Genomic DNA, 24857 nt, shown 5'->3' with positions numbered 1-24857 from the left:
TTGTAACAATCTAGCGAGGGTGAGAGTAACATGCCTCTTTCTCAGACGAGGACACTGGCTTGGAGAGAGGCAAAGTAATTAGTCCCAGGTCACACAGTGAGTAAAGGCCAAGCAGGGATAAAGCCCAGGTCAGTTCAACTGGCCACTGAACTATGTTGCTCACTGCATTTGTGTGCTGTATTCTGATTCAGTTGGGTACTACGCACTGTGTCCATGAAGTCTCCATCCCTTCTTGGACGTGTTATCCTGAGCAGCCCAGTTTTAACTCCTAGAATCCTGCCTCCCCCAACCCAGATCCTTAAAGCCCAGCTCAGGGCGGTTTGGGCTCCCGGCTATTGGCTGTGTGACCTGTAGTGAGTCACTTAGCCTCTCTGAGCCCTCAGCCTTCTCCTCTTTAAGATGGAGATACCGTCTCTTGCCTACAACTACACAGGATGTTGCATCAAAGGAGGTCATGTGCCTGGACTTGTTCTACTACATGTAAGGCACCGCCTGATGTTCCGTGGGCAGAGGGTGTATCCTTCCCCAAGTTGTCTCCCCAGAATTGAAGCATGCCCTAGAGCAGCTCGACTCCCCTCTGCCTCCCCTAGATCCATACTATTGCTCCAGGGAGTCCTGAGGAGGCCTTGATCTGGGGCAGAGAAAACTCCCAGCCGGCATCTGGGAAAATTAGAGTTTAGCTGTCATCAACCAACCCCCCCCCCCCCCCCCCCCCCCCCCCAGTATTCACTGAACCGCTGCCGTGTGCTGAGCATCATGCTTTGTACTGCGGAATTGGACGCTGAAATCCCCACTCAGGGACCTCGCAGTTTACTTAGGAATATGGTCACAGAAACACAACAGCAAAGTGAATGTGACACTGAGTGATAACAGGCTGCTGCAGACTTCGAGGATTTAAGAATTAAGAGAGACACCAAGGTGGGATGTAGCCTTCGGAAAAGCCTGCCAGGTGCCCAGCAAGGCTTTCGGGGAAGCTGAGACGAGCTGCACCCCCCGGGGGTGGGGTGACTTCTCCTTTTGCACAAGAGACTTCACAGAAGAATGCTTGACATAGCTCTTCACCAGCCCAGCATTTCCTGAAAACTTTTCTTTTTCAGTCCACTTTAGGTCTAGATCTTCTTGAAGAAGATTATTTCTTTAAATATTTTTTAACATTTAAACAGAACATTTTAAAAACCTATCTCCCTTGATTTCTTTGCAGGTTTGTTTATAAGTTTGGGAGGTTTGAGTGTTTGTGAAGTTTGAGGTGGAAGAACGTGCAGAATAGACCTGCCCCATCCTGGCTTGCTGTAGTTTGGGGCTCTCGGCTATGGCTGCACGTTGCACGGACCCGGGGGGCAGGGAACCTGAAAACACTACGCTCCCCCAGAGAGGCGGGCTCGTTGGTCTGGGTTGAGGCCCGGACGTGTGTGTTGAAAGCCGCCTCGTGATTTCTGATGTGGGCCAGGGCTGACACCCAGCTGGACAGCGCGTCCATGTCCGCTCCTCGCCGGCTCTTAAAGGCGGTGTTTCAGATCTTCTCTGCCCATGAGCTTCTCGTCAGCGGATCGCTTCTGTCTCCCCACAGAACCAGCCCTCTTCCCTGGCCATGCTGGACCTTCTGCACGTGGCTCGGGACATCGCCTGTGGCTGTCAGTATTTGGAGGAAAATCACTTCATCCACCGGTGAGTCAAACCGACCTTGCTCTTCCCTCTGCCTTCTGTGTGCTTCCCTACATGTCTCAAGCGCCCAGGTCCCCCCCTTCAGAGTACAATGGTAGGTCTCTCTCCAGACTTGTTTGGATGACTCAGCTTCACTTGTCTTTAAGATAATTACTTATTCTATCAGGGCTTCATTTACCCCATATGTAAAATGGGTATCATAAAATATCCTTCCCAGTGCCAGAGATCTAGACGAGCTGTTCTTGACCTTCCGCACGGACTCCTGCCTGTACCTTGCAGTCTGCTGTCACTTTAACATTTTTCCCATCTAGAAAACCGAGCTCCTTAAGGGAAGTTAGAGCAGTTCATATTTTCACATATTTGACTATGGGTAACTCTAAGGCAAGGACCCTGTTTTATCCATCTTCGTATCCCAACGATTAAAAGTCTGTTGGATACATTAATTTTTTCTAAAATACTCTGAAATGAAGCATAATAGATCATTTTCTTTGCTTCCATACTTCATTTCCTCTACTCTATAGGACCCTTATGTTTAAATGGTGTTTGATTGGGACATCAAATCCACATGTAATGCTATAGACATGATAGATTATACATATTTCTTTCCATGTGGATGTTGACGACTTTCTCAGCTGACACCTTGATTCTGAAATCTGAAAAGTCAAATAGATTGTTAGGCTGTTTGCAAAGCTCTTCCTAATGATATGCTTCTCAGTTAGTAAATACCAGCCTGGTGAATGAACAATCACTTTTTAACGAATGTCTTCAAAGAGTATTAAGACATGTTCGTAATAATTAGAATATGTAAGTACAAAGCAGGAAATGAGAGAAGCTGTGTGAGTTCAGAGATGGAAAAGCATGTAAGCAGATAGCAAGCTATGCTTCCTGCCCTAATAAAAATGGAGAAATTAAAGATCAAGAAAGGCACTCACCTGGGCTCCTAAAGTCATTCCTAAAACAAGGCAATAGGGCGCCTGGGTGGCTCAGTCGGTTAAGCGACTGCCTTCGGCTCAGGTTATGATCCTGGAGTCCCTGGATCGAGTCCTGCATTGGGCTCCCTGCTCGGCAGGGAGTCTGCTTCTCCCTCTGACCCTTCCCCCCTCTCATGTGCTCTCTCTCTCTCATTCTTTCTCTCTCTCAAATAAATAAAATCTTAAAAAAAAAAAAAACGCAGTAAACGTTCACACCGGCATATCCTTTCACTGTCACTCCATCTCTTTGGTCTTCAGATCTTCCTCTTGATTCTAACTCTGTCCAACTTGTAGGTTTTGTGCTTAATAGAAATAACAGGAGTGAAAAAGGAGCTGGGACCAGTCCTTCATGTTCTCCTCCAAAGCCACGCCCTCTGCTTCAAAGCGCGGGGCAGCCCTGCCATTGTTCTTGCCCTTTCTGTTGTGGCCAGAATGTTCCATAAGTCTCAGCTCTGGGCTTTATGGCTGCTCAAACAGAACAAGGTTGTGCTCTTCTTGGAATTCATTCTTGGCAAGAGCCACCTTTCCACCTGTTGTCTGTGTCCTCTAAGTCTGGACTCACTGGAGAGCGAGCTGGGCAGTCACCTTGGTGACTCCGGCCACCTGCCTTCCCTTCTCAACGAGATCATTTCTGCTTTCTCATCTGAGCCCCATGTTCGTCATCAACTGTCCAGATTCTCCGGCTGAGGGGTCACATTCTTCTTTCCTCTGTCGTTTTAAAATCTGCTTTCCTGGAGCCATGAGACCTTTCGACTATATCCAGTGCTCTGTTATTGTAGATAACGAGATAACAGGATCACATTCTCTCGAGATTCTTATCACTTCCACATCTGTAAATAGTTACTGAAGGTCAGAATTAGGTCCCAGAGTAATTGTTTGTTGCTACTTTTATCTTTTTTGAGAAATGAAATTGCCGAAGATCAAATCAGGAATGTATCAGAGGGTCTGCTTTATAAGCAAAAGACAGCATCTCACAGAAATTGTCCATCCCAATTGAAACTTTTCTTCTGAGGTAACTGGCATTAGGACAGCATCCTTCCCACCTCCTCGCTGTCCACGAGCTCTGTGGCACGCACTCCCACGGCAGTGTGACCTCTAATACCCTCTCCTGCACTGACAGCCGCCTCAAGGTTCCCAGTCTCCCAGGCGTGCACACCTCCTGAATTCAGAGCGGAACTCCTTTCCCAGATTCACAGGCTCCCATTTTTCTATTAGATCTGTTTCCTTTGGACATGGTTTATTGCCATTTCAAGAATTATGGGTCATTCTACCAATTCTTGGTGTGTTCTCTGATATCACATTCACTTCCTTGCCATTAAATTCAAGATCACTATGTTAAGCAACAATTTCATGCGCATCAGCGTAAAGACCTTCCTGGAGATATAAATATTGTTTCTGGTCTACTTCAGTATATTTCTCTTGAGAAGCAATGGCTATATATCCTACTATTTTTCTTCTTTTTGATGTCATATATGTTATGCTTGCATAGTTTTATTAGGGCATTTTATGCACCACTGCTCCTCAAAATCCAACTGAAACCCTCTGTATCAGGTCAGTGGCATTAACAACACCCATCTCCCACTCTGCCCCCCTGTTCTGGTATCTTAGTGACCCTCACTAGTATCCTAGTGACCCTCAGTCCAGATCCTGTTTATTTTCCCCGTGTCCTTACTTCTCCACCAAAGATCAGGACCTTTGGGAAACTGGTTGAAAATAGGAAAATGCCACTTGTACTCCCTAAGAAAGACTTTTTTTTCTGCCCAGGACTTCAATATTATTAGAGACCCGTTCCAGACTTTCTCTGGATGCATCCTTCATTCCCACATGCATGTCAAGCATGGGTAAGCAGCTGATGAGTGGATGAGTCTTAGAGAGCTTTGATCATGCCTTCCAGGTGTGGTACAGGAAAATAGGCCATCTGGAGTACAAAGGCAAAGAAAACATGATAACTTTACGTCTTGAAATGATTCCTCAGCCCCAGAGCTGTGATGCATACAGCTTAGCAAAAGCACATTAGTGAAAATCATGGATGTAAGAACAATAGGAGCTTATTTAAAAAGAAAACTAGAATTATTGGGGAATACTTTGACCTGCTTGAACTTGGTATCATGGAAGTCATGCTCTCCCAGAACAAGCCCCAGGCAACTGGAAGAAACAAACAGCAATTTGTACAAAACAATAACCTAGGCCAAATGGCATTTCTTATGTCCCTATACAATCTTCTTTTAGCGTAAGTTTTTTAATAGAATAAGAATAGCGCCCTGTATCTTCTAGGATTGTTGTGATAATTACCCATGAAACACTTAGAACAATGCTTAGTGCAGAGTAAAAGGCCAATAGATTCTAGTTCCTATTATCATTACTTTCATTATTGCTATCCCATTAAACATTTTCAATCATCTGCCCTAATCTGTTTCCACTCGCCTGTTAGTCCTGAGGGCTGGAATGGGTTGAGCTATCTCTCCCATACTGGAGTATAATGTAGTAAAGGAAATCGAGGGCAAAGGAGGGAACTATTTGAACTTCAGATTGGAGGTGAAAATCCTTGTGATGAATATTACCTGTGTATCTTCCCAGAAATAAAATTAGGAAATGCATTTTCTCTTTCCTTTTTTTCTTCCCAGGGACATTGCTGCCAGAAACTGCCTCTTGACCTGTCCGGGCCCTGGCAGGGTGGCCAAGATCGGAGACTTTGGAATGGCCCGAGACATCTACAGGTGAGCAAAGACAGCCGTCACCCAGCAAAGCCCCGTCCCCTCGAGAGACCGGGACGTAGCTGCCTGTGCCGTAAGCGGACACCTGGCACCCTGTCCACTGGCCGCCTAACATTTCCTTTAGGCCCTTCCCAGGACATACGACAGCTTAGTGAGTGCGCATGCCTGGTGGTCTAATTCCAGGATCACACCGACTGCTGACACTATGTTCTTAAGGAGATCGTCTTTCTGGTTCCAACTCTCTAATCCCAGAATGTTCTCAGACACAAAGTAACCTGGATACTTGATATGGAAAAAAATGCTCGGTAAACTTTTACTCCTCAATACTCAGGAATTCTAAACAGACTTGGCTTCCATCACCCCAGACAGGAGCACCCCAGAACTGACAACATAATGGGTCAGCTCCCTGGTCTTTTCTACCTACACCAGCAGCCACGGGAGGGTGGTTCAGAGCCCATAGCTCAGCTTCATCTCTTTACCCCTGTCATAGTCTCAAGGGTATATTAAAAAATAAAATAATTTTTCTAATTAAAAAGAAAACCCTCCTATTGTACTACTCTTCTCTTCCCAACCCCTCATTTCATTTTCAGCTATTTACAACCGTGACTTGCTGCGTGAGCTGAGCAAGTCACTCCTTTGCATGGTCACTAATTATGCACCCCCCACTCCCAATCCAGGGAAGGAGTGAGGAGTGATGGTCACAGAGAGCTTTCTCCCTTTGAGAGTATGGGGGAGCCCTGAAGGCCCCCATAAAACTGGTAGGGATCGACACGGGAGGGAACGCTGAGGGCACCCCGTTCCCGCAGGGTAGGAGCACGGGGAGGATCGGGTGCTCCGCTCTCCCTTCTCTTAACCTCTCAGGGTCTCAGCACCCCTCCCCCTCCCTTCTCAGAATACCCAGGATTGCCCTTAGTTCAAGATCCGAATGTGGCAGCATGACTCAGCGAGCCAGCCCTTTCTCTCCATCCTCAGCTCTGACGGCTTCCCGGCCCTAGCTTCACCACCCCAACTGGCCCCACTGGCCCCACATGCCCATGCCATCTCACGTGTCAGGAATGGTCTTCCAGGAGAGCTCCTCAGCACTCAGCTCCATCGGCCCCTGTCGGTGAAGCTCTTCCTGTCCCTCACCCCCGCCTCTGTGTCCCTGAGCTTCGTACACACTCTCACTATACGTGTTCTCCACTGCAGGAGTCTGTGCGTCTGTTCTTCCACTAAACTCTCTGCTGGGGTGAGAGAGACCACGACTTATTCATGTCCTCAGCACTCGGCAGAGTAAATACTCGGTCCGGGGGTCCCCCTTTATCTGCTGTTTCTCTTTCCCCGGTTCCAGTTGTTTGGGGTCAACTGTGTGGTCTGGAGGCAGATGACCCTCCTCTGACTTACCATGAGAAGGTCAACAGTAGCCTAAATTTACGTCACGGTGCCTGCGTCACTGGGCTCACTTCACCTCCTCACGTAGGCATTTTATCATCCCACATCACAAGAAGTAGGGTAACCACAGGACAGGAAGATATTTCGAGAGAGAGAGACCACATTCACATTTATTACACTATATTGTTATAATTGTTCTATTGTATTGTAGTTTCGTTGTTAATCTCTCACTGTGCCTAATTTATAAATTAAACTTTATCATGGGTCTGTATGTATAAGAAAACACCTAGTTTATGTAAGATTGGATACTATCTGTGGCTTCAGGCATCCACTGGGGGTCTTGGGAGGATATCCCCCATGGAGGAGGGGGGCGCACTGCACGTGTTTAGTGAAGCAGTTAATCTAGGCGCCTGGTGGGGAGCTGCCTCCCCGAGCGCACCCCAACGGGAGAACACAGGGCTGGGGGTGGAGCTGCCTTCGAGGGTGTGAGCTAATTTATTAGCTATGTCAATGATGTCATTAATGCAGCTCATGATAACTAATAAGTCAACTCGCACCTTTGGAACCAACTCTGCCACCGGCCGCACGTTCTCAGGCTGGGGTGTGCTCGGGGAGGCAGCGTCCCTCCAGCTCCCCGGATTATTTGCTGAGCACTTATATTGAACGAAACACTGTGTGAGTGCCACGGAGAATCCAAAGCAAACAAGACACAGGCCCTGCTCTCAGTCCCCCCAGGTCGGGTCTTCCATGACTGTGGACCCTCAGGCACCAGGCTGGAGTACTGTTAGTCATTGCGAGTTTTAATACACAAAACCCATCCGGGGAAATCTACCTGTCTGCTACTGGGTACTCTAGTCATGACATAGATCTTTCCTTTCCTCCAGCAGGCCACCTCCTATTAAATGACCCCAAAGTTCTTACCCCTCCTATGTCCCCCTGCCCTCCTCCTGAGCCACAGGAACCCCTCGTGCATTTCAGTCCTGGAATGGCTGCAGCCTATGGTGGCCCAGCAGAGCTCCCACTTGGGGCCCCCTCCAGGACCAAGTGTGGGTCTCCTCTTCTCCCCACAGAGCCAGCTACTACCGAAAGGGAGGCTGCGCCATGCTGCCCGTCAAATGGATGCCTCCAGAGGCCTTCATGGAAGGAATATTTACTTCTAAAACGGACACATGGTGAGTCTTTCCGCTGCCCTCATGCGGGTCTCGCTGAGGGCCTTACACTCCTGCTCTTGAGCCAAGTGCTCCCACACTCTCCCGCGGGGAAGGGTAAGAGGAGACGCATCAACGCACCTCTGCCACAGGGGCTGTGAAATGCTGGCATGGATCCGAATCAGCAGAAAGGCCCGGTAGAGCACAGACTACTCTCCCCACCCTGAGAGCTTAGGCATCACTGAGAATTTGCATTGCCGGCAAGGGTCCGGGGGATGCTGATGCCCCTGGCCGGGGACTACACATTGAGAGACACGGGATTTATTTTTTCTTTCTCACCTAACTACAAAGTTGGGGTTTATTCCAGGAATGCAACATTGAGTTAAGATTAGAAAAATTGATCAGTGACATTCTCTCCATCAACAGAAGAAAGGAGAAAATAATTATCAGCACAAAAGTGCTACATGCTTAGGGGCGTTGAGACCCATTCTACAGTTAAAACTGAGAGTGGAAAACACGTGAAATCTCCAGAGCTTACTCGTCCTGCAGCAAACTGACCTTTGTGCTCCCAGACCAACATCTCCCCAGGCCTTCCCTCCCCCGCCCCTGGCTTATTTCACTTAACGTCAGGTCCTCCGGGTTCATCCATGTTGTCACAGGATTTTCTGGCAGGCTTTTCTTCTTTTTTAAGGCCGAGTAATATTCCATGGTACATATCCATGCCACGTTTTCTTTATCCATTCATTTGTCGGTGGATATTTATTTATTTATTTATTTTTAAAAGATTTTATTTATTTGACAGAGAGAGACACAGCGAGAGCAGGAACACAAGCAGGGGGAGTGGGAGAGGGAGAAGCAGGCTCCCCGCTGAGCAGAGAGCCCGACGCAGGGCTCGATCCCAGGACCCTGGGATCATGACCTGAGCCGAAGGCAGCCGCTTAACGACTGAGGCACCCAGGCGCCCTATCGGTGGATATTTAGGTGGCTTCTGTAAGTTGGCTATTATGAACAATGCTGCAGTGACCCTGGGACTGCAGATATCTCTTCGAGATACGGACTCTTATTTCCACTGGCTGTATACCCAGAAGCGGGATAGCTGGAGCTTAAGGTAGTTCTGTTTTTAATGTTTTGAGGAAATCTCCATACTTTTTTTTCATATAATGTGTATAAGAGCAACACAGCATTTTAAAAGGCAGATTAAACCTGTGCTGTCTGCCAAAATACACACACACGTGCGCACGCACACGCACAACACTAAAGGGAGTCTTTTTAGTTGTATAAAAACCCACAAGGACAAAAATGACAACAATGACAAAAGTTTGGAAACTGGGAAGTTTATGGACAAGTGGTACCTTTCTTAGGAGACTGGAAAGTTGATATCTAGGTCCAGAAACAGCCTGGTTTACTCTGTGCAAAAGCCCCAGAAAGGCCCAGAAACTGAGGGTGCCAGTCACCCCTGGCCATAGAGTGCTGCAGACAGGAAAGTCAATTACAGGTGTGTTTAAAAAGTAACCAGATCCTTGGCCCATTCCCTCACCCCCTATCTGTCCCCTACCAGGGGTTCCCTCTGTGAAGAGACTGAATTAAAGCCTTTCTGGTCTTGGCACATTAGACATCACTGAGGATGAATCCTCTACTATAAACAGGGATACATATTTTTTAAGTCTACCGACTTCAAAATGTGTGCCCTCCTTCTTCCCCTCAGTGCCAAGAACGCGGCCGCAGGTAGGAGTCGATCAGAGAACTCCTCACTGGAGGAACTGACCAATGAAGAGAAAAACTCCAGATACTGCAAGTCGCAGTAGGCTAAGTAATGGCCATCCAAAGTATCAGGCTCTGATCCCAGGAACCTGTCATTGTTACCTTATAAGGAAAGAAGAGTCTTTGCAGATGTGGTTAAGTTGAAGATCTTGACGTGGGCGGTCATCCTGAATTATCTGGGGGATCCTAAATGCCATCACAAGGGTCCTCATAAGAGGCAGGCAGAGGGAGATTCCACACAGAGAGGAGGAGGAGGCAATGTGAACAGAAATAGAGGCTGAAGACATGTGACCACAAGTCAAGGAATTCTGGAAGCCTCCAGAAGCCAGAAGAGGCAAGGAATAGATTTTTCCCTTGGAGCCTCTGGAGTGAGTGTGGCTCTGCTATCACCTTGATTTTATCCACCTTGATTTTATCCTGGGATACTGTGCTGATTTCGGATGTCTGGCCTTCAGAGCTGTGAGAAAACAAACTTCTGTTGTGTCAAGCCCCAGGTCTGTGGCAGTTTGTTACAGCTGCAGGAGACTGATACACCCAGGGAAAGGTGCAAGCCAGTTGCCCCCCAGTGGATGAGATCTACAAGAGCTTCCCATCGGCTTTGCAATGTCCCAGTCATAAAATATGAACAGCCAGCCAAGAACCAAAAAAGGCTTGAGAAAAGAGTCTAATCTGAAGGAAACAAACATAAAAGGGGAACTTGGAGGAAGAAAAACACAGAAAGCTTAGGAAAACTTGTAAAAACCATAATATCCTCAGAAAGATAAATTATTGCAACCATAATCTAAGGATGAAAGATTTTTTAAAACAAGGTTTTTAGAGAAAAAAGTTCTTAGAAATAAAAATAGGAGAGAGCCCTCAAGGAGATGGAGCATTAATCTCCTGAAGCTTGTGTGAGCTGCACACAGCGTCAGGTCAGGTGATCAAGGTCAATATCAACAGTGTTAGATCATGTTGATAGCGTGTGCCCTTGATGTGATGTGATGAAAATGACATTTAACCTCTGTGGTCTTTCTCCCCACACCACAACTCCGGTCTAATCATAAGAGAAGCAGACAGATCCCAATTGGACATTCTACTAAAGCCCTGACCAATACTCCTCAAAACTCTCAAGGTCATCAAAAACAAGGAAAGCCTGAGAAGTTGTCACAGTCAAGAGTAGCCCAAGGAAACATGACAACTACATATAATGTGATATTCTAACAGGGTCCTAGAACAGAAAAAGGAAATTCAGCGGAAGCTAAGAAAATCTGAATAAACTATAGGTTTTAGTTAATAATGATGCCTTAATATTGGCTCATTAATTGTACCAAATGTACCATATGAATATAAGATGCTAAAAATAGGGGAAACTGAATGTGGAGTATGTGGGAACTCTGTGTATTTTCGGCATCATTTATTTACAATCTAAAACTGTTCTCAAGAAATTTATATTTTTAATATGATGATAGATATGTAAAAGTACCAGAAAGTTTGGAAGACAGAGTTGAATAAATCTTCTAGAAAATAAAACAACTAGGGGTGCCTGGGTGGCTCCGTCAGTTAAGCTTCCTGCTCAGTGGGGAGCCTGCTTCTCCCTCTGCCTGCCACTCCCCCTCTTGTGCTCTTCTCTCTGTCAAATAAATAAATAAAATCTTAAAAGAAGAAGAAGAAAACAACTATAAGCAGATGGGATGCATAGGAAAGAAAGGAAAAGAAAATTAAGAGGATTAGACCATTAGGTCCAATTAGCTGACAAATAGGAGTCCCAAAAAGAATGTGCAGAAAAAATGAAGGGAATAAAAATATCAAAGAAATAATTCAAGAAGATTTTCCAGAACAGAAAGGCATACATGTCCAGAATGAAAGCATCCACCAAGTGCCAACTGCAGTGGATCATAAGAGCCACACCAAAGCACGTCATCATGAAATTTCAGACCAATGGTGATCATGATTGTGTAAGCTTCTAAGGAGAAAAATAAAATAATCATAGTAAAAAATGGTCAGAGATAGAAACAGAGCATCCAAATGGCATCAAATTTCTCAACAGCAACATAGGAAACCAAGAAGACAATGGACTAAAGTCCTCCAAATTGTGAAACCTGTGTGGAAATAACATCACGAGATGGAGGAGCCACAGTGATCAGAGTCCCCTCTCTGACCCCATGTTTGACGATGTGAGCAGGAGCTTTGTTGTTTTAAGTTGCCGAGATCGGACTTACCCAAACCCAGTGGATCTCAATGTGGTCCTCGGATCAGCAGCACCAGCATCACCTGGGATGTGTTAGAAAAGCAGGTTCTTAGCCGCCCCCCTCAGGCCTAATGGTATAGGAAGTCTAGAGGTGGGGCCAGCAATCTGCGTTTTAAGGAGTCCTCCAGGTGATTCCATATGCGCCAAAGTTAGAGCACCACCAGCTACCCTATCCAGATGCAGAGAGTATGTTAGGTAATAAGTAATTGTTCTGAACACATGTCTCTCCTATGTCCCAGCAATCCTACTTCCAAGTGTCTACATTAGACAGAGGTTGACAAAAATGGACTTGGGCGAGGATGTTCATTTGCAACGTTGTTTATAATAGAGAAAAAGCACAGAACAACCTAAGTATCCCTCAAATGGGTGATGGAAAATAAACTGTGGTTTACTGATATCATGGATAACTCTTTAGCAATATAAAAGAACACCCCAAGGGGGCGCCTGGGTGGCTCAGTCGTTAAGCGTCTGCCTTCAGCTCAGGTCATGATCCCAGGGTCCTGGGATCGAGCCCCGCATCGGGCTCCCTGCTTGGCGGGAAGCCTGCTTCTCCCTCTCCCACTCTCCCTGCTTGTGTTCCCTCTCTCGCTGTGTCTCTCTCTGTCAAATAAATAAATGAAATCTTTTAAAAAATAAAAAAATAAAAAATAAAAAAAAGAACACCCCAAACCTACATGTATCAACATGGATAAATCTCTGTGCAACCTTGAGTGAAAGAAAGAAAGACAAGTTCCAGAAAGGGGTGGAATATCATTAAGTATAATTTTACAATATAAAAATCAAGTCTATAATACAGATTCTTTACGGTTTATGCTTTTACACATTGTAAAAACTGTAAAAACACAGATAGTAAGGCTAGATTCTAACTTCAGTAGGGGAAGGGGAGGGAGGAAGTAGGAGAGGAGGGACAGTGGGACTTAACTATCTATTTTATTTCTTCCAAAAGAAAAGGAGACTAGGCACAAATAAGACAAAATTTTAACATCTCAGTACCTAAATAACTATTAAATTACATTTCCTTCTTAAAGTTTAGATTATTTCCTAATTAAAACCTTTAAAGACACAGGTAAATTGCATAACTTCAGATACTGGTGAGTGCCAGGGAGACAAAAAAGCAGAGGATCAAGAGTGGAGGGGTGGAGGGGTCCTAGGAGGGAAGCTGTTTAATACAGATGGTGGGGAAGGCTCCATGGAGGAGGTGACAGTCCAGTGCCTGAATGGCAGAAAAATCTGAAAGACTTTCCAGGCTGAAGAGGAAGCCAAGTATAAAAGGCCAGTGGCAGGAGCAAGATGAGCTTGTTTGAGGAAAGAAAACAAGTCTTCATGGCTGGAGCTAGTGAGCACGGGGGCCAGTGGTAGTTGAGTTAGAAGGGCAGGCAGGGGCCAGACATGGAGGGCCCTAGGAACCAGGTTAGGGGATGTGGGTTTTATTTAGCACCCAACAAGATGCCCCTGAAAGGTTGGAAGCCAGAGTTTGCAAGATCATTAAATATATATATATATATATTATCAGGCGCCTGGGTGGCTCAGTCAGTTAAGTGTCTGCCTTCGGCTTGGGTCGTGATCCCAGGGTCCTGGGATCAAGCCCCGCGTCGGGCTCCCTGTTCTGCGGGAAGCCTGCTTCTCCCTCTCCCACTCCCCCGTTTGTGTTCCCTCTCTTGCTGTGTCTCTCTGTCAAATAAATAAATTAAATATTTAGAAAAATACATATATATATATAATATCACTCTGGCTGCTAATGAAAAGAGACTGGAGTGGGACAGGAGAAGATGGGGAAATCCTACCCACTTCGAGATAAGAGAACAGAGGGGCTAGGCTTAGTGGTGGCAGGGGAAGCCATTAGCAGTGGTGGGATTCAGGCTCTGTCTTGAAGGTGGCAGACAGGACTAATGAAAGTAGGCCGTGGAGTGGGAGGTGTGGAAAGAGTGAGATCAAGGACAACTCCTAGGTTGGCCATTACTGGAGAGAACAGAGGAGATGGGTTGGGTGCGGAAAGAGCTTTTGCACAAGTCCAGTGTGAGATGCCTGTAAGACGGACCAGTGGAGACGTTGAGTGGACTTCTGATCTGTGAGTCTGAGGCTCGAGGAGAACTGCAAGAGACGGTGGAATCAGATGGCTGCGTATTTAAATACAATACAGTAACCTTTTTTTTTTTCTAAGTATAGCTGACACATAATGTGCAGCATGTGAGTGGACAAGTCTACACGTTACGCTGTGCTCCCCCCAAGCATGGCTACCATCTGTCACTGTAGAGCGTTATTACAATACCGTTGACTATATTCCCTCTGCTCTACCATCCCCGAAACTTACTCATCCCATAACTGGAAGCCCAATACACTTTGGGCTCCCAGTTTTCCAAAAACTGTGCTCCACACCTCAAGACAATCTTCCAGGTATGAATAAGGGAAAATAAAATGTAACTTTAAAAGACTGATAAGCACAGCACAACTCATAATTTTAAAACCTTTTCATCAGATTATCTTCATTGATTCAAATTTTTAAAGTAATTTAATCAGCAATCACTTAACCTGTTTCTATAATTTCAGGCAAAGCAAGTTTAATACCAAAAGAAGGAGAGTGGGATTTTTTAAAATACTTGTTTTTATTTGACTTGGAATGTTTAGTGCAAAGCTGTGGGCCCTATTGCTCCTAGTTGGGACAGGCTTATAGGTAATTAAAAACATCTGGCATATAAAATATAGATTTACTTGACCTGTAGGGTTGCTAGACAAAATAAAAGATGACCAGTTAAGATTGAATTTCAGATGAACAGTGCATAATTTTTTAGTATAAGTACATCCCATACAATATTTGGGATATACTTATAATCTAAAAGCATTTCTTGTTTGTCTGGAACAAATTTAACTGGATGTCCTGTATGGTTATTTGCTAAATCTGACAACTCTCCCTACCTGAAATTATCAAAGTTCTATGACCAACACTATTTCTTGCTTCTTTGAACTCCAAACCAAGAAAATAAACATCTATTTGCCACCTACATGCTGGTTCTCTCAAGGATACTACGATCTATTTCTCTAGCTATCTAGACAGGCAGAAAACAGATACATGGAATTCTTGAGGCCTTGCTGCCAGGCTTTTGCATGATTTTGCTTATTTTGTTTTGCTTTGGAGGAAGACAAACCACCAAACAGAGAAAAATAATATATGTACCAGGCAATTTGTAGGTACCAGAGTCAAGGGATCTAATAACGTATTCCAGTCTGTCTCAGATTAATTGCATAATAACCTCTGCTTCAGCCTTCTCACCTGAAAAATATGGAAAATATCTTTGCCCAATGCTCCTCACTAGAGTCTTTGAAATTGCACCGAGCTGATGTACTTTTTGTTCCTTTGGAGATGGAGGGAGCTGTAGTTCTCTACAATTTTTTTTTTTTTAAAGATTTTATTTATTTATTTGACAGAGAGAGATACAGCGAGAGAGGAACACAGGCAGGGGGAGTGGAAGAGGGAGAAGCAGGCTTCCCGCTGAGCAGGGAGCCCGATGCGGGGCTCGATCCCAGGACCCTGGGATCATGACCTGAGCCGAAGGCAGACGCTTAACGACTGAGCCACCCAGGCACCCCTCTCTACAATTTTTGATAGAATATTTATTAACATCCAAAACTACAACCAGATACAAAAACAAAGATAGGCGTGCTTTTTGGGGGGGGGGGCAAAAAGCTAATAATGAAATTAAAGGTTTAAAATAGAAATTTTAGTCAAAATATGAAAAGAGATGATTCTGAAACATTGATAGTATCATTTTAAAGTTCATTTAAAATAACAAATGAGAATTCAACTATATTTCTTTATTTTTTTAAAGATTTTATTTATTTGTTTGAGAGAGAGAGAGAGAGCATGAGCGGGGGCAGGGGAAGTGGGAGAGGGAGAAGCAGACTCCCTGCTGAGCAGGGAGCCCCGATGCGGGGCTCGATTCTGGGACCCTGGGATCAAGACCTGAACCGAAGGCAGATGCTTAACCAACTGAGCCACCCAGGCGCCCCTTAACTGTATGTCTTTAAAAAGAGAAATAACCAAAAAAGTGCCTACCAGATATTAAAACATAAATATACAAAGAGTTAACATAGAATGGTATCAATGCAAGAAGCAGACATAGAGATGAAGTGAATAGAGAGCCCAGAAACCTGTTTTTACTCACAAGTCAATAGTAAGGGGAAAAGTATTCTATGCATAGTGTTAGAAGAGTGGTTGTTTGCAAAACAATTCAATTTAGAACCTTTACCTCACACCATACACCAAACTAAGTTCTCAGATCCAGCTGGAGAGGAAGAACAAATACAAGAAAACAGCAAATACTCACCTAATCTTTAGTGAAGGGAGGATTGCCTAATCTATAAAACAGATGGAGGAAATCACAAAATTTTTAAAAAATAGATTTGACTATCTAAAAATAAAATCTTTGGTAGTTTTAGAAAGCAATTGATAGAAGTATTTCAATTTTGGATAAAGGTTAGCATCTCATAAAGTATGTCTACAAACCAAAAATAAACTTGATAAATACCAGAACAATATGTAGATACAAATGGGCAAAAGATACAAACAATTCATAGAGGAAAAAAAGGAAGTGAATTAATAAATACTTGAGAAAACACTCAACCATGTTAATTATCAAGTCAATATAATTTAAAAGATTCTACCATTTTTTCCCCTAAAATCAGTAAAAGTTGTCATTTTTTAATGATACTCAATGTTGGTGAGAGTGTCTGATGCATTCCTGCACAATGCTGGCTGCTTGTGATTGGAATGACACGTTTGGAAGTGTGGAAGTGGACAATAGGTGCCAAGAATTTTTCAATGTTCATATTCTTTTGATCTAGTAATTTGATTAGAATTATCCTAGATTTTACTAGATTATCCTAATCCTAAATTTAAGGGATTTGTCCTAACGAAATTGTCCTTTTAAAAAATGCATCACAGATTTAAAAGATGTTCATCAGTCTTTTAAATATTTTAAAAATTAAAGACAACATGGAAATGATATGGCAAATTGTGGCACAACTACTCAATGGAATGTTTTATGGCCATTTCAGATGTTTCTATGGCATAGAAAATGTTTATGCTATAATAGAGATTGCAAAAACAGTCAAGGTTCAAAATTGCATTTGAAATATAACTGCAATTATGTAAAAGAAATCTAAGTACAGAAACGACTGGAACAAAAAATAACATGCTAACCATGGTTATCTTTTTATGCAGCATCACCTGTGGCTACTTTCTCATTCTTTTTTTATTTTTGTTCTCCATATTAAGAATTCTCAATTGTGGAAAAATGTGTAATAAAAAATTTAACATCTGTGCATGTATGTGTGTGTGTATCCCTGTATGTGCATATATCTGTGTGTGTGTACGTGTGTATATGCAAACCCGCATGATCTCTTCTGTGCGCAGGTCCTTTGGAGTGCTGCTGTGGGAAATATTTTCTCTTGGGTACATGCCATACCCCAGCAAAAGCAACCAGGAAGTTCTGGAGTTCGTCACCAGCGGAGGACGGATGGACCCACCTAAGAACTGCCCTGGGCCCGTGTATGACTCTTTTAGGCACATTTCTACAAGTTGCTAAGGACAGTTTTTCTTTTCAAAAAATATTGCAGCCACACATGCTTTTTTTTGTTTTAAGATGGAGGGGCAGATAGATGGCTGACCTCCTTCAATATGCCCCAGGATAGGAGTGTGTCTGTGACTTCAGTGAGGTGGGTTAGTCTTCTGGAGCCCCTCAAAAGTAGTAATGTCATGCCTGAAAAGTTATCCTCTGTCTGGCTGGAGACTGTGGACTCACCAGGCTCACACTCCTCAACACCTCCTAGGAGTCTGTGTCCCGGACTCCCCCCTCCACCGTGCTGCCCTGCACCATCTGTCTTAAGTCTCCTTTGACTATTTCCATTCCCCGCATTTTCTGCTGTCCTGTCTGGCATCCCTCACCTCCTTCCCACAAACATGGCAGATGGGAAATAAAAGTAGAATATTCTTCCCTAGAGGTGCCTTTAATTCAGAAATGGAATGAGAGGAGCCATATTTCACGTAAACACCAGGATGTCTGTTAAGGAGCTTTGGGGTTCTAATACCTTCGCACCTGGGCACCATTCCTTGGCCCATCAGCAGAGGGCAGCAGATGCCAACCACATGGGACCTAGCTGAGTTGTCACTCTCCAAGACGGTGCCACCTTCTGGTCCCCCTTAGAGAAGTGCTGGGGAAAAGGTATTCACCCCTCTTTCTCTTGGTTTTAATTAGCGTTTTTACTCTTCTTTTAGATACCGGATAATGACCCAGTGCTGGCAACATCAGCCTGAAGATAGGCCCAACTTTGCCATAATTTTGGAGAGGATTGAATACTGCACCCAGGTATAAGCATTTTCCCCCTTGACCAGCATTTATATGAAAAAGATGGCAAATACCAAACTATGAAATGGAAGTTAAGCCAGCCAGAAAATAGGAGTTATTAACGATCACGAGAATGACTGTTGATCTATGAAGTAAGCTGACTGGTACCTCAGTTTGCCCGTTTTGTAAATAAATGCGGGTCACTGCCTCTTCCTTCACCGGCACATGACGCAGCTGCAGACACCCAATACTATTAGGGGATCAATTCAACTCACAAGTGTGAACTAAATCCGTGTCCGTCCTGGGTAACGGTTTTTTAGACAAAACTGGAGCTCCAGAGAAGTGTGGGAAACACGTGTTCTCAAATAGCTTATAGCGTGGCTAGAGAAATAATAATGTGAAATAATTAACAGTATGTAATTGTAAAATTGGGTGCCCAATGATAACCACTAGAGGGATTCAAGGAAGGAACAAAGTAAGCTGGAGAAATGTGAACATCATCAATAACATTAGTACAGCATCTGTAATACACAAATCACTTTTCTTGTTTTTCATTTTATCCTCAGTGAGGTACATAAAATATCCCCATTTTCCAGATGAATTGAGGCGTGGAGAGGTTTTCCAAGCTGCGCAGTTTCCTGGCCGTACCGCTGGCCCCTATGCGGATCCTTCTCCCATTTCCTTCAGAAAGGACTCTTAAATTTTCCCTTTCTAAAACGCTATTTTAGCAGACCCTGCCTCCTACCTCAAGAGAGGAGAGGCTGAGAATTCATTCCCTCCCCCGCCCCATCTGTGCATGGACACCAGTTCTCAGCTCCCTCCCCACATGTCAGTGGAGGGGGCGGCCCCCCTCCCTCAGAGGAGCCCCTCAGGGGCGCTCCCTCCCTCCCGCAGTGTCTCCTCTCCACACATCTGCGTCCTTCCCTTTCTCGGCTCTCATTCTGCCAGGATATGTAACTCTGGAGAATATTTCAGAAGTCGGACAATGAACCACTAACTCCCTAAATCGCCTCATCTTGGTTGTGACAGAAGCCATATACATGTTCAAGCCACCTCGTTCGTTCCTAACACCACCGTCCCACCCTTCCACTCCTTCAGCTCAGAAGGGAGGGGACTGGCCTTTATCTGGATGGACTTCACTGATCAAGTTCTGTGGGGTTCTTTCAGAAAACTTGCTGTCCAATGAATGGCATTTTAGGTTATTATGTTTTAATACTAATGGAATATACCCACTCAACTATATATACTTTGGAGTAATTCTTCTCCCAAGCATATAACATCCCTCTTAAAAGACGGTAATTCTGTACAAGCCTATTTTGAATGACTCCCCATAGAGAATGAATAAATAACCAGGAAGGATCTAAAGAATAAGAGAATCAGAAGGTAGTTGTTTGTATTCTTATACTCTTTTTATTGATGAATCCTGGACCAACATGTTCTTCTGCTACACTGAAGCAATGGTTTTCCCAATTTGCACAAAATATTAAAGAATTAAATTCCCCCAAGTTTAAGTTTCCTTCCACAGATTTTCTTCAAATCTCTGGCAACTGCTTCTGCTTTTCTGTATTACCATTCATCGCTGTAAAAATGATCTAGCACAGAGCTGGTTTTGTGAGTGGTGTTCCTCATGGCACTGCAGTTCTTTCTGGGCTTGACAAAGGGTCCGGTCAGATCCAGACCAGATCAAGAACCACTGTGCTACGTGCACACAGAATGGCACGATGATGTAACACAGGAAACGTCATCATCAAGTGCAGCCCATCCAAATATGATGAAAGTAGAAGGTGGCTAGGAAGAGAAGAGGTAGACCTTGTGAGCCAACGGAGCATGTGTCTCTCCTCCCCTCCCCTTGTCCTGCGTGCGCACGCGCGCGCGCACACACACCTGAAGTCACAGACTTTTCTTTTCAGCAGAAGGGATTTTTTTGGGAATGGACTGGAATAATTTTTCTAAATCCATGAATCTGTAAGATTTGCCCAAAGGTGGTGTCTGGAAAGCCACTCCCCTGCACCAGACACCTCTAAACAAGTGTTTACCCTCCAAGCTCTTCAAGGATGACGATGACCTCCCATTTTCATCTCCTGTTCCCCGGGGCCTATGAATTAACATATTCCCAATAAACACTGGGTGGTCTCCTCATCTGGAAAATAAGTCTGGATGAGGCCATCGCTAAGGTATCTTCCAGACCCAACAATTTTGGTCTATGATTCAACATCTTAATCGTTCATTTCTCCCGCCTGTAGGACCCAGATGTGATCAACACGGCTTTGCCCATAGAGTATGGCCCACTCGTGGAAGAGGAGGAGAAGGTGCCCATGAGGCCCCAAGACCCGGAAGGTATTCCTCCTCTCCTCGTCTCTCCTCCACAAGCCAAACGGGAGGAAGGACAGGATCCCGCTGCCCCGCCCCCCCTGCCTTCCACTTCCTCGGGCAAAGCCGTGAAGAAGCCCACGGCGGCGGCGCTCTCTGTTCGAGTCCCAAGAGGGCCAGCCGTGGAAGGAGGACATGTTAATATGGCATTCTCCCAGTCCAACCCACCATCAGAGCTGCACAAAGTCCAAGGATCCAGAAACAAACCGACCAGCCTCTGGAACCCAACGTATGGGTCATGGTTTACAGAGAAACCCACCAAAAAGAACAATCCTCCAGCAAAGAAGGAGCACCAGGAGAGGGGAAATCTGGGGCGTGAGGGGAGCTGTACTGTCCCACCTAACGTGGCACCTGGCCGACTCCCGGGTGCCTCTCTGCTTCTAGAGCCATCCTCGCTGACTGCCAACATGAAGGAAGTGCCTCTGTTCAGGCTGCGCCACTTCCCGTGTGGAAACGTCAACTACGGCTACCAGCAGCAGGGCTTACCATTGGAGGCCACCTCTGGCCCCGGGACCGGTCATTATGAGGACACCCTTCTGAAACACCAGCCTGGGCCCTGAGCCCCCCTGGCCCTCGTTTCTCTTCCTTGGGAAGCCTGAGCCCACGGAGGAGGGCCAGGTCATGGCTCCAGAGACCAAACGTCACTTTTCATTCTGTGCCAACTTGTTTTGAAGTGCCCCATACACAGCTCTATTTTCAAAATGCTTTAGAAAAAGGTTTTGAGCATGGGTTCATCTTATTCTTTCAAAAGAAGAAAACATCGTAGAGACAAGTGATAACTGCAAGGCCCCGACTGAGTTGCAGAAGGTTTTTTTGTGCATGGTTGACGTCCACGTCCTCCTGCTCACTCGCATTGTGTGTGCTCTGCTCAACGCGGTCAGCATTAGCTGCTCATGTGGCTCCGAGTTGGAGTCACAGGTGTTTCCTGACCTTGCGGGTGTGGACCCGGACCACTTGAAGGGGGGAGGGAACAGAAATAAAGGAGTTACTTTCAGGAGCCGGCATGGGGAAAGACGCTCTTTACTGGGAAAGGAAACATCACAGACAACTAGCTGAAATGTCCCTTTAGGTGATGTCTGGATGCTTCCGATTGTGCCGATTCGCTGATGATTGTAAACATGTGATGAATAGTTACGGTGCGATAGAGAAAACGCGCATATACTCATCTGAACGAAAAGCAGATATTCAGCGTACTCTGAGTATGATAAAGACACAGTCCGTCCAGATCCAGAGATTCAAACATCCTGTCAATATACCTCATGCCTTAAGAAAACCCTCCTACTAAAGGGGGCCTGAGTGCGAGGTTTCCTACCGGACTGAAAGCTCGAGATTTGAATTCTTACTTAATTTAAAACTTCCCACTAATTAAAATCAACTCTGATCATTTAAAAGCAAAATTTGTAAGCAGCAGTGATACATCGAAGCCTAGACACATGCCCCTTCATGGGCCTAGGTGTCGATACGTCCCAGGCCCAAACCTTCCAGCAGTTTCCATCACGAAGGTTAAGCACAGGGACGTTTCCACCTGCAGTGGCAGGCGGGTCACTGGACGCCCAGGCCCTCGGTGGTCCTGAGAAGTGCAGCGTCCACCCTTCCAGTGTCCATCTACCTTCATCCTCCTGCAGCATGTGATCCCAGCGTACATGGGAACACTGATTTGCTCACATAGGCACAACATCCTTGGTATAGCTCCCAAATACAGATGGAAACAGGACTCCCCCTCTGGGTGGCAAAGGAACAGCGGGGCACTGGCGTGTGGAGATGGACATTGGCACGTGATAGTGGGGGCTCCGAACTTGGGTTTTCACAGATGACATTGATTTCCATGAAAACGAACTGCGAATGGGTTAAGTTTTCCACACATGTACTTAGGCAATAATGCTTTATCAGTGACCTTTCATTTCATTCTTTCTTTCTGCTTCTCCTCCATTCCTTTGCTCAGCTGCTTTCCTGGCGGGGGCTGTGCCGAAACATTGCTTTGGGAGGACAGCATTTTTCCATGACTTGATAGGCTCTAAGCATCCCCAAGTGAAAGGACTGTATATATATATATATATATATATATATCCACCTTCTCCCCCGCCTCCTCACTCTCCCCTAGGTCACAAGTATCGCTGTAGATGTGGGAAAGCCATTCTGATCCAGGCCAACACTAGACAAGAGTCCATTCTGTTGGAGGCAGATGCCTCGCCCTGGTTGGGGGTCCTGAACATCTGTAGAAGCACTCATACCCTGGACACCACTTTTCCTTTATCCTAACTGCCAAAAATATTCTCACCAGACCACAGAGGATGCTGAAACATCAACGAACTCATCTCTAAATAACCGTATCAGTAAAGTTTTGGCTCATGCCAGGTGCAAAAGTAAATAGTCTAATTATATAATCTAATTCATAAACGACTAGCGGGGCCCACGAATGATACATTGAGAAGCTCTCTCCTAAAGGATAATGACAGAGGAGCTGACAAGAACTGAGAAGAACAATTTCATTTTATATCTGTAACACCAGTAACCAGTTAAACAGGGAGCATGCTACATGGTGAAATAGCCAACTCTTTATTGTCATTAATGGGGAAAAAAATCGTATCCCTTCCTCTTCTTAAAAACTACAAATCCATTACATTTTCAGGTTGTGCCTTACTACCACTGAGTTTGATTTGCTGATTCTAATTGTCTTCATTGGTATCAATTTTCATGTAAATGATAGTCAAGTCTTAAAAGCCTGTACACATGGATAAGTAAATAAACAACTCCACACTGAGATATTACGACCTCAAGATGTTTCATTTAATTCGCTGTAAGCCCTGGGTATCAGCAGGACATTAACCTGGACTATTGTCCACTCGGTCATGCTCTAGCCATATGGCTGTGCCAATTCGTGTAGGTGCTGTGGATGCTCTTATATACTAACTCTGACAGAAGAGTCCTACCTAGAGCATGAACAGGCACAATTAGAGTTCATAGAAGCCATGTTAATGGAACCATAAGCTAGAATGATTTATATTCCATGTCTATAAAGAAGCTCATCAAAAGTGCACAACTGTACCACTGGGAAATTGGCCATTTGTAAGGGAATGACCAGTTTAATATGCGGCAACTCAAAATTATAGCAAATTTCAAAAGGGTGGGAATAAGCTTAGTATTTCTTAAAGATTATGATCTACTCAGGGGTCAAAAGACTGGATTCTCTCCTACCAGTTAGGTTGTGAGTCCTGGCTCTCCTTGGGGTATCGGACCTGGCCTGGCTGTCCCTGTCTCCATGTACAATGAGGAGAATGGCTTCCTTTCCTCACGGCCCCTCGGGGAGATTACAGTCTGTGTCTAAGCACAAGCACTCCTTCGTACACCCCTTCAATTCCCAAGTGATTTGGGCTGGGTGTGGGGGAGAATTTCAAAAGTCAGAATGTGCCTAAACACCCCTGCCTCTCTACCACCAAAGCACCATGTTTGATTTCATCTGTCACTTGTGTAATCACAGGAACAAGAACCCTACCAGCACCCAGTCCTTTTTAGCTCAAAAGAATGTAAAGACTCTACCACACTTAGAACTGTTTAAATGTTAAAAATAAACAGCACAGAAAGGAAGGTAATCAGCTTGAGTAATTAAAAAAAAAAAAATTCTGGCATCTTCATCTAATACTTGGCAAACTCTCTAGCTATAAGTTACTATGTAACTGTAGGTTACCTTTACTCCACTCAGAAATTCTAAGTGCTCAGGCTAGTTTAATAGATTTTCTCCAACAATAGCAAGATTCACATTCACATGAGCTTTGGAGACCTAAAAACAAGATGCACATGAATTCAGACTATCCTTGATAACAGACTCCTTATGACAAGATTCATAAAACCATATGAAGTGTGTTGTCAATCTGTCTTTAGCTAATGACTTTTTAAATGGGTCCCCAAAGAACATACAATTTGACTTTCCTAAGTTCATTGCAGCAGATGGTTCCCCATGTTGTGCGAACATGCAAAACAAAACCCAGCATTCCCGTAATCCTCCACAGGATGCCCTAAAATAAAAGAGAATTATTGAGAACAAACAGTAAGGCTTCTATTAAGATTCTGTTTTCCTTTCATACTCTGAGTAGATGTATTTAATTTTTAATGAACGACTCAAGTACGAAGCTATTTTTAGTTCTAACTTAACTTTAAAACACTGGAAAAGCTCAGTGTAAGAGCAGACTATTACATGCAACGGTGGGGGGAAGGAACATGAACTACAACCACAGAACTAAAGCAACGACTTCCCCGTCTTCGGTATTCAGTTAACGTCGAACGAGTGTGCTACC

The 24857-nt window shown here is 44.7% G+C and overlaps 2 protein-coding genes across 2 annotated transcripts in view; one reads left to right on the top strand and one right to left on the bottom strand.

The window, feature by feature from the left end:
• ALK (ALK receptor tyrosine kinase) overlaps positions 1–24609 on the top strand; it is a 673529-nt gene extending 648920 nt beyond the window's left edge. Inside the window, exons 24-29 of the mRNA XM_032391651.1 lie at positions 1568–1665; positions 5258–5350; positions 7789–7890; positions 17265–17399; positions 18126–18216; positions 20439–24609. Coding sequence (XP_032247542.1) covers positions 1568–1665; positions 5258–5350; positions 7789–7890; positions 17265–17399; positions 18126–18216; positions 20439–21125 — 1206 coding nt within the window. The 3' untranslated portion in view covers positions 21126–24609. The remainder of the gene's footprint in view (positions 1–1567; positions 1666–5257; positions 5351–7788; positions 7891–17264; positions 17400–18125; positions 18217–20438) is intronic.
• The window catches only part of CLIP4 (CAP-Gly domain containing linker protein family member 4), a 78247-nt gene continuing 72981 nt past the window's right edge, over positions 19592–24857 (bottom strand). Inside the window, exon 16 of the mRNA XM_032391653.1 lies at positions 19592–19983. Coding sequence (XP_032247544.1) covers positions 19863–19983 — 121 coding nt within the window. The 3' untranslated portion in view covers positions 19592–19862. The remainder of the gene's footprint in view (positions 19984–24857) is intronic.

The sequence above is a fragment of the Phoca vitulina genome, unplaced genomic scaffold, assembly GCF_004348235.1.
Source record: "Phoca vitulina isolate PV1807 unplaced genomic scaffold, GSC_HSeal_1.0 scaffold63, whole genome shotgun sequence".
Taxonomy (NCBI): Eukaryota; Metazoa; Chordata; class Mammalia; order Carnivora; family Phocidae; genus Phoca; species Phoca vitulina.
The sequence above is the reverse complement of the archived record's forward strand: the minus strand, read 5'-3'. Positions and strand labels throughout refer to the sequence as shown.